At 39.2% G+C, this 13,188-nt stretch overlaps 2 protein-coding genes across 2 annotated transcripts; both read left to right on the top strand.

The window, feature by feature from the left end:
• Window positions 1–501: 501 nt before the first annotated feature.
• Window positions 502–1,638, top strand: LOC104447015 (F-box/kelch-repeat protein At1g57790). The gene has a single exon (XM_010060801.2). It carries the CDS (start codon window positions 502–504, stop codon window positions 1,636–1,638), a length of 1,137 nt encoding a protein of 378 aa, XP_010059103.2.
• A 9,499-nt stretch (window positions 1,639–11,137) lies between these two features.
• On the top strand, window positions 11,138–11,899 carry LOC120293865. The gene has a single exon (XM_039313641.1). The coding sequence runs from the start codon at window positions 11,138–11,140 to the stop codon at window positions 11,897–11,899; it is 762 nt and encodes a 253-aa protein (XP_039169575.1).
• Window positions 11,900–13,188: the final 1,289 nt, after the last annotated feature.

Here is a 13,188-nt window from a genome sequence, read left to right as displayed (position 1 = left end):
TTTGTTCAAAGTATTAAATATTTTAGGTATTATGTTTTGAGTGTTACAAGTCAGTTTACTTTTAAATTACAATTTCATGCGTCATTTACTATGAAACAATTATCATTTACTTAAACAGATTATGTATGAGATCTTTATGGGGTTTTATTCGTAAAAACTTGAAGATGAACTATCTCATAGATATGCTATATTCTATAGAAAGATTTGAATCTTATAACATTAAATAAGAGGAAGTTTATCTTGCCAACCAGGACAAAGGAATATCCATTCAAGAAAAAGAAATTATCGAGCCATAAGTTTTGTGAAGCAATTTGTTGAAAGAGGAAGTCGGATTGGGGTAATCTTACACTAAAAAGGAAACCGAATTCCCGATAGTGGTCTTTCCTTACATAAGCAACGACCCGCCTCAGATAAGCATGGACCCGCCTCATGTTTTGAGGGATGAATTCATCAAAGAAGTTGCACACCGCGCGACTTGGTCATTCAATCTATGACCAAGTAATGGTGAATTGGGAAGAACTCCCACGAGAGATCCTAGAACTCATTGCTCGACGGCTAGCCATAGAAGACTTTTTAGCTTTTCGAGGGGTGTGCACATCATGGCGGTCCACTGCCGCCAAAGAGACGTACGACACCAAGTCGAAAAAGCCGTGGCTCATGATTTATGCGGACAACCAAAGAGCTGAGTTCCGCAGCCCCACCACAGGGAGAATTTACCCGATGCAGGTGCCAGGATCTCATGTCCGGACCTTGTCTGCACCAGGATGGATACTCGCGTCACAGGGGGACAGGGAGTACCATATCTTCAATCCGCTTTCGCGCGTCAGCATCGAACTCCCTGCCTTGACGAAGCTTCGCCGCAAGTCACGTCTCAGGGTGCAACTCGATGGGCCGAAGAGGCTCCAGTGCCGCCATCCCAGAATCAACAGGATCGCCTTGTCCTCAGGCCCTTCTTCAACCAGGAGCTACGTAGTCATGATCCATATTCATCAAAGTCTTGGACCACTAGGGTTTGCCTTCCACAGATCAGGAGAAGATGCATGGACGGCAGTGAGTCCAGCAATGTATCTGCGTCGGTCCACCATCCTTCAACTGATTTATTACGATGGGCTATTTGTGGCCTTGGATGCGAACAAGCAAATAATGACTTTTAACAAGAGAAATCATCGCATGGAATCGCGACTAATTCTAGGGCAGAACATTTTCGAAGGTCATCCGTATCTCGTTGAGTGTTCAGGCTCATTGTTGGCGGCATGGATGATATGGGGCGAAGGGTATGGAACCGTGAAAGAGATCCGAGTTTTCAAAGTTGATTTGGAGAAGGGAACTGAGGAAGAGGTCAAGAGCTTGGGGAACGCATCTCTCTTCTTGAATGGCAACTCTTCGTTCTCGGTGGAGTTCAACGCCGAGTCTTGCCTTCTCGGGGTCAAGCCAAACCACGTCTATTTCAAAGATAACATCGATGAGAAGAAGAAGAGTTACCGCATGGACAACGGTGAGGTTGGGATATACTTCGATGCAACTAGCTGTCACGGTTATGCAGCCGCATGGTTCCAACCTGATTTTAGTGCTTTTCTTATGATCAATTTTATTTTTCTCTTCCTGAACGCGAAGACTTTGAGGAATCGACTGGAGTAGGCCCATCGTCGCTATAAAATTTATTCATGGCTAACTTTGCTGTAATTGCTTTAACATGTGTATCATAAGAAATTAGCGAGCACTTTGTACTTGTAATTATTCGAGAGAAGAACAAGTAAGTGCCATAATTTTCATACGACACTCACTTAAATGCCATAACTTTTTTTTTCTGCTTAGTTTAGCGCCACATTAGAGTAAAATCAATCGTTTGAGTATCATTTCGGGTAAATCATTCTACATGGATTTTTAAATTTTTTTTTTTTTAAAGTTGAATTTTTTGTTTTTTCATTTTTATTTTCCTTTTAACCCTGGTTTTTAGGGCCGGTGAAGGTCAAGCTGCAAAACCCTCGCCCAATATGCACGACAGCCACCTCACCGGCCGCTAGCAAGGCTGCAAAGGTCCTCTTGTAGCCCTATTTCTCATATCCCTAGAAGGTCTTTTTCCACTCGTAAGTTTTTTAGAAAAACTCCATTTATTCTTATGTTGATGGCAAGCCTATACTTCTTGATTTCAATAGGACACTTTAGGAGCAATATTTCTAACATGGCAAGGGAATAGATCAATCCTCTATCCATAGAGTATATTGAATGTACAAAATGCGCTATCATAGAGTTTCTCTTATTCCTTTAAATGGCTATTCGAGGAGGAATTTTTTATGCATTATTAACAATTTAATAACTCGCTTTGTAGCTCTAGAATATTCTTGTTTCTCATGTAAAAGAGAAAACATAATATCGAGTGTCACAAGTTTAGACTGGGAAAGCATGGAGAGAGTGAGAGAAACGTAACTTTTGTACTTGATAAAGAGGGAACACGTCCAGTTCCTTTTGATAAAGCTCTGGTCAATTCTTTCACATGCAATACCCAAATCAATATATCAAGGAGTAGAGTAAGGAAAACCAAGACGAAGCCACAGCGTAATGTCTTAAAAAATATGACCAGCTTCTCCAAATACGAACTTGCTAGCATTATATGCTAAAGCAGGACAATCCAAGTTGGGGTACGAATAGTAGGAGTGACACTCCAATTTGGGTAGAAATTGTAAGAGTGTTATAACTTTTATACAGTGTTCACTTGAGTACCATAATCCTTTTTTAGCTCACTTGAATATCACAAATTTGAAAAATCGATCACTTGAATGTCATTAACAATTTGTCTCGCTGGAAAATTGGATGCGATAGCCGGTCATCTTACGTGGCTTCGATAGCGCTAACGTGAATAACTTTTTAAATATCTTTTAATATTTTTAATCATTTTTTTTATTTTTAATTTTAATTTTGCTTTCTTTTCCTTTGTTTTTAGGGCCAGTGAGGGTCATTGGCAACCCTCATCGGCGCAAAACCCTTGCCCTTAGCCACAAAGGCCCTCGCTAGACTTGGGCAAGGTAGTGTCGCCCAGATCCAGCAAGGCTGCAACAGCCTCACCTAGGGCCTTTGCGATCGAGGGCGAGGGCTTTTCGACGCCAATGACCCTCATTGGTCCTTAAAAAAAAAAGCAAAAGAAAAATAAGAAAATTTTAGGATTTTTGAAAATTTTAAAATAAATTCACGTATGATTACTCAAGTAATCGATTTTGCTCAATGTGGCACTTAAGTGAGCCAAAAAAAAAAAGTCATGATACTTAAGTAAACGTTGTACGAAAGTTGTGGCACTCTTGTTATTATTCTCCCCTCCCAATTTGTAACACAAATGTCTAGTATCAAGACTTGCAATTCTGGAATAAAACTGGCGCCCGTATGTATATCCACAAACGAAAGAACCTAGCCACATTCATAAAGAAGAAAGCAACCGTCTCATGTTTCCTTAAGACCATAAAAAGGTAAAGATCTTGGGAAGAAAAATCTTCCTTAGGATAGCTTATTATAGAATGGATATTGCTTCTCTGCCAGCAGACCATTTTAGTGTGATAAAGCTTTCATGCAGGAAAACCCTGATACCGACCAACCACGAATTTTCCAATACTTGTCCCAGCAAAAGAAATAGAAGAGGAAAGAAAGAAACTCTCGCACTAAAAAACTTAGCCATGCATTAATCATTATGAATCAATATGCAACATGCCAGTGACTTCTCAAAGTCTCGGTATAGGTAAATACACCCTGCAGTATACAAATATAAGACCTAAATTTACATGCGTATGAGCAGATTTCCAGTTTGACAAGTGAGACCATAAATAGAAATGCCCAAAAGAAAATTATTTTAGTCACCTGAAGGCACTGACCAGCAACAATTATTTTAGTAGCATTCCAAATTTTGCCAAGCATTTCCACAAACATTTCGCAACATACCCCACACAAATTACCTTGATCAAAAACCATTTTGAAATCTAACTTGGCTTCGACCAGGGACATCGCTTCAATTATCTTCATCCTCTTGACACAGATACCCCTTCATGCGCGACAGCAGCAAATGAGGCGCTGAGATCCTTAAAGGAAATCCGTTTCCGAATAATCTACAAAACCATGCCAACTTCCTTAAACTTCTCGAATGGACTTTGGCGTTTGTTAGATCCCAACATTCCTCCAACTTAAGGTACTCAAGAGCAGGGTTACCCGTCAAAATTCTACTCACGACCTCGTTACTTAGTCCCGAGGAGTCGAGGGACGAGGACTTAAGATGATGCCAACCGGTGCCTCTGATGTCCATGAAGTGGCAAATTTTTCATGCACAGATCCTCGAATGAACAGCAATAGTAAAGGAACAGAGACATCACGTTACCCTTAATACTTTTAACTACAACGGAAAGCTCTTCGACACCGCGGGTCGACGGGTGATCAACAACATGGACAATTTCCAGGTATATTTTTTACCTAAGGCAAGGCGTAGGAAAGTAAGACTCTGTCCACAAAAGAAGAACACATGCAGCGTTTGATCTGGGGACGCCGATAAAGGGTCAAGTTGTGACCATCCCGCAGCACGGAGAAGGAAAGATTCGAGACGGTGTTCCAGAGGATCCGCCACCTGTTTGACAATATGCAAGTCATGACGACATCTCTAGTGGGCAAGAAGGAGAAGATGTGGTGGTTGAGGCAATTGGGCAAGAGGCTGATGTAGTCTAGACGCGGAGGAACTCTGCCATTTGATTGGTATGTGAATGGAAGGAGAAGGAATCCGAAAACCATATGACATCAAGCGATGTGATGCTTTGCAAATGCTCTGCCATTCTGGGTAGAGCTCTGCAACCCTCCAAAAGCTCAGACTTCACTTGCTCTGCTCTCGCTTGCTCAGTCAATGATCATCGTCGTCTCACCAATATATCGTTGTCATACTGATTATATAGTCGTTTAATAATTTAAAAACCTGATTATATGAAAATAGCCGTAGTTAAGGAAATGTTTGGGTTATATTTGATGAACACCTTACGACACATTCTTTTAGCAATGCTTGGACTTTGTCTAAGTCCACATTCGTGCTGCTTTTGCAATTTCTTCATGTACTTTTTTGCAATCAATTTTAACTTCATCAATATCGAACTCTTTTATCATCCAATTAATCGATTCGTCAAATTGTTTGTATGCATTGCTGGCGTATATGGACAATTCCATTCAAACTATAAAAACAAGAGAAACAATCACAATAAGAAAAAGATTGAGACAAGAAAAAGGGAAAAGAACCGTGGAAGTTTAAAATCGAGGTAGAATCATGCAGGGAGGCAATTTTTTTAATGCGAAGGGAGCAGATTGCACAGTCAGAACCTATATGGGCATTAAAATTGCAAACATAAAACAATTTTATTTTGCTGATATAGAAAGCAATTTACCAAATTTTTCGTCAATGTGAACTTATGTAGATTACGTAATATTAACACCGAAAATGGCCTAGTGTTTTAACCAGCAACTTCATCGATGGAAGCTACAGAAATTGACAACAGGAGAAGAAGATTACACTAAGTGTTGGAAGCATTTAATCCATATAGTACAGTTGGTCGAAAAAAAGGCCTAATTTTTATCCATAGAGACGTCCATGCAAAAACGGTTAAGTGTTGGAGTGAAGAGTTGACGAGTAAAGTACACCGACTCGGTTGAGGAATGTGGCATGTAACTATCAAGTAGTGAAGTTGATAATATCATATTTCGTAACCGTTTGTAGATAAGTGCCATTAAATGATAGAGCCACGCAAAACATGTTTAAATTCTTAGTGACCTTTTATGTATAATTTTTCGTATAAATACCAAAGTTGTATTCTTTGTGAAAGATCACTCAATCAATCAAATAATACATGTTGTTTATCTTTACTTAAAACTTAATTTTCTTTTCTAGTATATTTTATATATTGCTGCAACAATTATTCATATTATTCGCACGTAGCATAAAGGAGACCCTTCAACCCTTTCACCCATGCTAGTGAATTCTTTTCGGGCATGCTGGATGGGACTCTTGTTCATTGATATGAGGAATCTTTCACGGGAAGAACCAAAATTCAGCAAGACATAGACAATGCTGCTGGCATCCTCAATCCAACGCAGAAAATTTGACATGAAATTGCTGCAAATTTGGAGTCTTCAGCCATAGGTGGAGCGTCAAGAGAAGGTCAATGCAAGGGAATTGATCTTCCAGGGCATCTTATTGAAGAATAGTTACGAAAGTAAAACCAAATCGAAGCATGATGACAATCATGAGAAGGTCACACAAGGAGCAGGAGAAAGAGATGACCAATTGTATTGTGCGTCACATATCAGATGTAATAAGGCAAATGGTTATCAATGTTTGTGCATGATGCCACTCCAGAGTATCATATTTGCAATCCCAGGTACCAATTTCTGCAAATTGTTTTTTGCATAGCATCACTATTTTTTGATTTGCGCGTTCAATTCACATGTTCGAATTCCCATCTGCTTTGTATTTTTTTCTTATAAAAAAGCATGTGCCTACTAATAACTTGTATTCTTTTATGTGATGAGTAAGTCCAAACTAGGAAAAAGCAAAGCATGTGCCTACTAATTACTTGTATTCTTTTACGTGATGAGTAAGTCCAAACTAGGAAAATTAATCTTTGGCATTTCATAGTTCGCAAATTCTCTAAGTTGATATTAACTTTTCATACCAATAAAATAAGGAACCCCATGCCCTAAATAAAATAAAAACTAACCTTTTTCGAACAAATTTTAGCATCAGAAATAAATAAAAAAAAAAAAAATTATGTGGCTAGTAGCTTTTCATTATAAGTAACGTTGATGTGTGACAGGTAATTCAAATTTTTATATATAAAATAATTTTGTATGCATGTACATATCAAAAACTTTTTGACTCGAGTGAGAAACTTATTGTAGCTGGTTACAATTGGATTAAGTTGTCCGAGCATTGGTTGGATTGCATATGAAAGATAAATGAGTGTGAACAAGAGAAAAATAGCTCAAGACTGTCGGAAAGCTAAAACGCGTGCCCCTGGAAGCGCGCCATATATTTTCCTCGGACGTGAAATCAACGAAACAAACGCAAGAGACGCAACTTTCTAAAGAACGCGGACGTTAGTTTCACAAACTTTCACAGACGTACGCCTGCTAATAAACAGAACGTGCCCTGCCAGTTTGACGTGGACCATGGAAACAAGAAATAAAAAATAAATAAAAAATTGAAGGAATATCAAAATCCCCCAGAAAGAAAAACAGAAAAAACCGATCGTATACAAACTGGCAAAATTCAGCTTCAACATAGTGCAAGCTCTCTCTCTCTCTCTCTGGCGCTCGCTCCAACACTGTGCGTTTGTGATTTGGTCACTCTTCCCTCTTTAGGTGTCGTGAAATTTCACTTTCCTCTACTTCTACTTCGTGCCACTATCAAGTTCTCTCTCTCCATTTCTATGCATGTGAATACGAGTGACGATAGTTGGTTGAAGAATTCCGGGCCTTTCAATTATTTCAAGTCCTTTCCCTCATTTTTGTAATCATGCTGTTTCCAAGTGGGTAGCCGGGCTTTCTGTAGATGAAAAAATTGAGTAAAAAATCACATAAATATAATTTTTCAAAATTTTTCCTAATTTGATGAATTGAAAACATCAGCTCACAGGCTTTTTGTAGTCAAAATTAACACAACAAGACGTTCGACGAAAAAGTTATGCCCCTAAAAGTTTGGCCAAATTTGTGTAAAAATCACATGAATATAATTTTTCAAAATTTTTCACTATTTCATGAATTGAAAAGATCGGTTCACGGGTTTTTTTTTTTTTTTTTTGGTAGGTGCAAAAATCAAGTTAATGGAATGTTTGACGGAAAAGTAAGCCCCGTAGAAGTTTGCCAAATTTGTGTAAAAATCACATGTATAAATTTTTTAAAATTTCCCCCAATTAGATGGATTGGAAAAATCGGGTCACAGATTTCCCTAAGGCAAAAATCAAGTCAATGAAACATCAGACATAAAAATTATGCCCTAGGTACAAAAATATCCAATTCATAAAATCAAGAAATTTTTTTAATTGAGGGTGAGGAAGGGTGAAGAATAAGAATAGTCTCCCAAGTCCGAGTCCCAACTTGAAGATGTGACCGGCACTGTCCAGCAAGTCGCCATGCCGACCAGTCCTCAACCACTAGGAGGGCGAGGAAGAGCCGCGGTGATGGCAACAGATCCGAGCCATCGGTCCTGCCTATCGGGAGGAGCCGGTCAAATTTAAGCTCATCTAGAGCTAGAGCGCGGAAATCGTGGTCATCGAAAGGTTGCTCAAATTCTGCGGTGGAAAGAGCCTAGACCCTTTGATCCACATGCACGCATTATCTCATTTCAGAATTCCATTGAGTCTGACTTCATCTGCAGCGAGTCGCAATCACCGAATAAGATTAGGAAGATGAAGCGCGAGTTCGTGAAGGGGATTATAGGCAGGTGATGTGAAAAGTAGCCCGTCGACTCCAGCCCATTAAACATTGAGAGACGGGAAGGTAAGAGAGGCGCGCGTGAGAGGAGGGAGCGAAGCACCGCGAGTCAAAGGGGCTGGTAACCGATTTTGTCTTCTTTTAGAAATTGGGGGTTTTTCCTCAGGACGTGGGGGGCAAACGGTGGCGACAGGGAACGAATTTGTGGAGGAGGGGACTACATTTTCTCCATTTTACATCGAGAGCACCATTGCAGAATTCTCACAGAGAGGGAGAGCGAGGGACGACAGAGAAGAGAGGTTGTTTTGCTGGGGTTGCTCCACAACAAGATATCTTTCACCTTTGCCTAAATAGACCGGCAGGGCTCGGCGAGGGACAGTGACCCTTGCTGACCGCCAGCAAGGGCCCGTTAACCCTCACCTAGAGTGAGCAATTATAGCCCTCCACTCAGATCTGAGTGAGGATTGCCAACCCTCGCCTAAATCAAACGGTCAACCAGATCATAGTGAGGGCTAGCCCATGTGAGGCACCCTTGCTGCTGTCTGGTTGAGGGCTGATGGCCCCACTAGCCCTCGCAGAGCCCCGTTGACACTTTCTTACGACGGTGGGGTAGTGGCAGCCCTTGCTTTAGGCCTTGCCCTTTTTTTTTCTTTCTTTTTGTTGAATTTTTTTAAAAATGCCTTTTTATCTTATAATTTTATTTAATTAAGGTTTAAAAAAAATCTGATTTAAGCTAAAATGACGACATTTTAGTCTTATCTTTCATATTTTAGTAAGGTCAATGCTATGTAAGAGAGAGAAAATATTAAAAAAACGACGTCAACATTTTTCGTTAGCCTAATTGGGCAAATAATGAAAAGACTTAATTGCACTAATTTGACAAGTTTTAAGATTAATCAATTTTACTTTCGTGATAAGTTTTAAAATTTTTAATGCATCTATCATTTAAAAAAAAAAAAAAAAAACACGTAGCTACTGATGAGTAATATTTTTTATGTGATAAGGAACTTCGACCTAGAAAAATTAAACCCCAACCTTTCAATGGTTAGCAAATTCTCTATGTTAATGTTAACTTAAAAACCATTAAAGTAATTTTAACCCCATGTCATAGAGTAAAAATTGATCATTTTCTCAACAAATTTTAGCATTAGAAATAAAAAAATTTATGCAGGTAGTAACTTTTCATTTCAAGTAATGTTCATGTGCGGATGAATAGTCTTTTATATGTATATATCAAAATAATTTTGAATACATGTAAATTGTCGGTAACTTTTTATTTGATGGAAATAGTTTAATTCAGACTCTCGTGAGGAACTTGTTATAGCCGGTTAAAATTGGAAAAAAGTTATCTGAGTTTAGGTTTGAGTATACATAAAAGATGCATTGGATCCAACAGAGTGGTTGGATAATGTGAAAAGGAGAAGAATAGCTCCAGACTTTCGTGAAGCTAACGAAACCGATGATACAAACGTAAGAGCCGTGACTTTGAAAAGAACGCGTACTTTTGCTTTCGCAACCTTTCGCGTATGTACGCGTACGAGAAACGAAACGTGCCCTGCCAATTTGACGCAGACCGCGGGAAAAAAAAAAACATTAAACACTGTTGACCGCAGACCAAACCAGAAAGAAGCAAAAAAGAAACGCAGCACTTGTATATAAACTAGCGAAATTCAAGCGCCTATACAAGAAGCGCTCTCTCTCTCTCGCTCGCTCTCCCCGACTTTCTGTAAGTTGGTGATCCGGTTGCTCTTCCCTCTTGAGGTGTCGCGCCGCGAGAAATTTCGCTTAACTCAGCTTCTTCTTCGTGCTACTATCAGGTCTCTCTCTAGTCTCTCTCTCTCTCAACTTCTGTGGATGTGAATATGAGCGACGATAGTTGGTTGAGGAATTCTGGGCGTTTCAATTATTTCAAGCGCTTTCCTCATTTTTGTAGTCATGTTGGTTTTGAGTGGTTAGCTGCAATTCTAGATGCTCTGTATTGCTCTCAAGAAGCACGCTAGTGTCCAACGTTGAAGTAAATTTGTGCGTATAGGAGAATTCCTTATTAGAGAATATTAGAGACAATATTAGATCTTAAGTATGTCATTTGTTTCGTTATTTGCGGGATAGCAGATTTTCATGTTAGATGAATATAGCTAATTCTATTTCTATCCTAAACCTATTGTTTGGGGATAAATGCCCTTAAATTAAACAATTATTGAGTAAAGATGTGGCCTTTGTCTAAATTCCGTGTTCCTCTCTCTTGAAGAACCCAGAACATTTATATATAGGTTGCAGCAATCTCATTTAATTTTGACCTCAAAATATTGAATTTCATTTTTCGTTCAAGATCTATGAGCTTCTGTCTCTGTTCAACTGAAGGTCAACTTAAATATCAGTCTTATGAATTGGAGCTCTCATAACAATGTGTGTGTATATTTATAGTGGGAAAAGAGCTTCCTTGAGTTTTGTTGACCCACCAACAATTCTGGTGAAACTCCCTTGTTTTGATGAAGAAGGGTCATTAGTGTGAATGTCAATTGCGTGATATTTCAGTGAAGAGGTTTAATTATTGCTTAGCGAAGATGTTAAGGCAATATGTGGGGCTAAACCTTACGTGCATATACTGTAAGACGTGGGTTGTGTTATCAATAACTTGACTGTTGAAGGGAAACTTTAATTCGCTCTTCTTTTGTGTATATAGGCCAAGGAAGTAGACATGGTCAGAAAGAGAGATCGATTTTGGGAATATGTAGAGCTTCTGGATGGCAAATTTAAGTGCAAGTTTTGCGATAGAAAATTTGCTGGTGGTGTTCCGAGAGTTAAATCACATTTATCTGGAATTAAAGGCGGTGGTATAGATATATGCACCAAGGTCCCTGAAGATGTTCGAATTGCCGCTACTGAGGAAAGTCCTGGTCTTAATAAAAGAGCGAAGGCTGAAGCCTGTTCAGGTAAGATCGAAGAGACTTTGCTAAAAATGCATATCAGTAAGGACGACGTTATGCCGGATAAATTGCTCGTTAAGTTCATCCTGTTGAATGGTGAGGATGTCGACATTGTGCGGAGGCCATCCTTCATTGACTTTGTGGATGCTGTGGCTAAACATGGTTCCCATTATAAGTTGCCATGTTGTTCAGTAATCAAAACAAAGTTAGTGCCTGATTTGGAAAAGGAAATTGGAGAGTATGTGGCAAATGTGAAGAAATCATGGGTTAGAACTGGCTGCACACTCATCAATTATGTTTGGCAGCGTGAGAAGAGATCCTTCATGTCTATCTTTGCTTATTCTATTGAAGGAGTGGTCCTATTGAATGCGTTGGAAATCCCCAGTTCTATGTTAATCTTCGATTTGGTGGAAGGGATTCCTTATTTTGTCACTCGAGAAATTGGAGCCAACAACGTCACGCAGTACATAATCCAAAATCCAGGAGATTGCCTTGAATTTATGCCAAATGACGACCTACCCATGTGTACGTGACCGGATGTGTTGCCCATGAAACACAATTACTCTTCGAGGCTATAAATGATGCTATTCCATGGATTCAAAAGGCATTTGATCAAGCAAGAGCAGTCGTCACTAAGATTCACAACCATGATGGCATCTTATCATTGACGAAGCAGTTCACAAACTACTTGGGGTTGAAACAATCATCAACAACAGAGTTTTACTCAAACTATTATATGCTTGAATCAATCATGAGGGTTGAAAGTGAGTTGCGATTGCTGGTTTCATCATCTGAGTGGCTTTCGTTGGATTTTGAGAAGGATGAATCAAGCATAGAAGTGGGTGAAATCATTCGCAGTTCTGAATTTTGGAGTGAAGGGAAAGAAGTCTTGCATGCTTTAGAACCAATATTTCGAGTACTCTGTCTAGTTGATGGCTACGGCGCTACTTTTGGGTTATTGTATTCAGCCGTGGAAATGGCAGATGAGGCTATTAGACAAATATATATGACTAATGTTCCTAAGTATAATTTTTTACTGGTACTATTTGAGGAATGGCGAGGTAATATCATTCGTCCAATACATGCTGCTGCTGCTTTTCTTAACCCTGCTTACATGTGTGGCGAGAAGTTCATAGAGAATGATGCAATGAAAAATGGCATGAATATCATGCTTGAAAAATTGGTATGTGTTGAAGAACAGAAAAAATTTGTGCAAGAAATGCAGCTCTATCGTGACAAAGTGCCAAAGTTGTTCACTACTATGGCAAAGACAATGTTAGGAACATATCACCCTTGTAAGCATCTATTCTTTAATCAATTGACCGTGATATGTAATTTCATATTTTATTTGTTTTCAATGTGAAAATTGTATACTAATAGTGTTGCTTATAAAGGTGACTGGTGGGACTATTGCGGTGATGTCCTTCCTGTATTGAAGAAGTATGCAATTCGAATCCTAAGCCAACCCTGCAGCACTTCGTTCTGTAGGCAGAGTTTGAAAGCATTTGAAACTGAGAAGAGGGAGCCATTGATGCCTGCAGTGATGGACGATTATCAATATTTGAGGACAAATGCATTACTGATGGAGAATTTCAACACCATGAAAGAAAAAATTAGGAAGCCACTTGATCTTGAGAAACTCGATGAACTTCCTAATTTAGCAGAGTTTATGAATGAGAATTTCACTCGTGGTCTACCTAATGAGACCAAAGTTCCTTTATCAGATGAAAGGCTAAATTGTTGGTAAGAATCTTTGTTGAGACACTTTAGAGATGATTGCGATTTAAATGCATGCCAAGCTGATTCACCAACAAAGCGGGTT

This window comes from Eucalyptus grandis, chromosome 5 (assembly GCF_016545825.1).
Source record: "Eucalyptus grandis isolate ANBG69807.140 chromosome 5, ASM1654582v1, whole genome shotgun sequence".
In the NCBI taxonomy this organism is placed as follows: Eukaryota; Viridiplantae; Streptophyta; class Magnoliopsida; order Myrtales; family Myrtaceae; genus Eucalyptus; species Eucalyptus grandis.
The sequence above is the reverse complement of the archived record's forward strand: the minus strand, read 5'-3'. Positions and strand labels throughout refer to the sequence as shown.

What these genes read in the sequence shown, in the direction of transcription:
- LOC104447015 (XM_010060801.2), top strand. Translation starts at nt 502, where the DNA reads ATGGTGAATTGGGAAGAACTCCCACGAGAGATCCTAGAACTCATTGCT.
- LOC120293865 (XM_039313641.1), top strand. Translation starts at nt 11,138, where the DNA reads ATGGTCAGAAAGAGAGATCGATTTTGGGAATATGTAGAGCTTCTGGAT.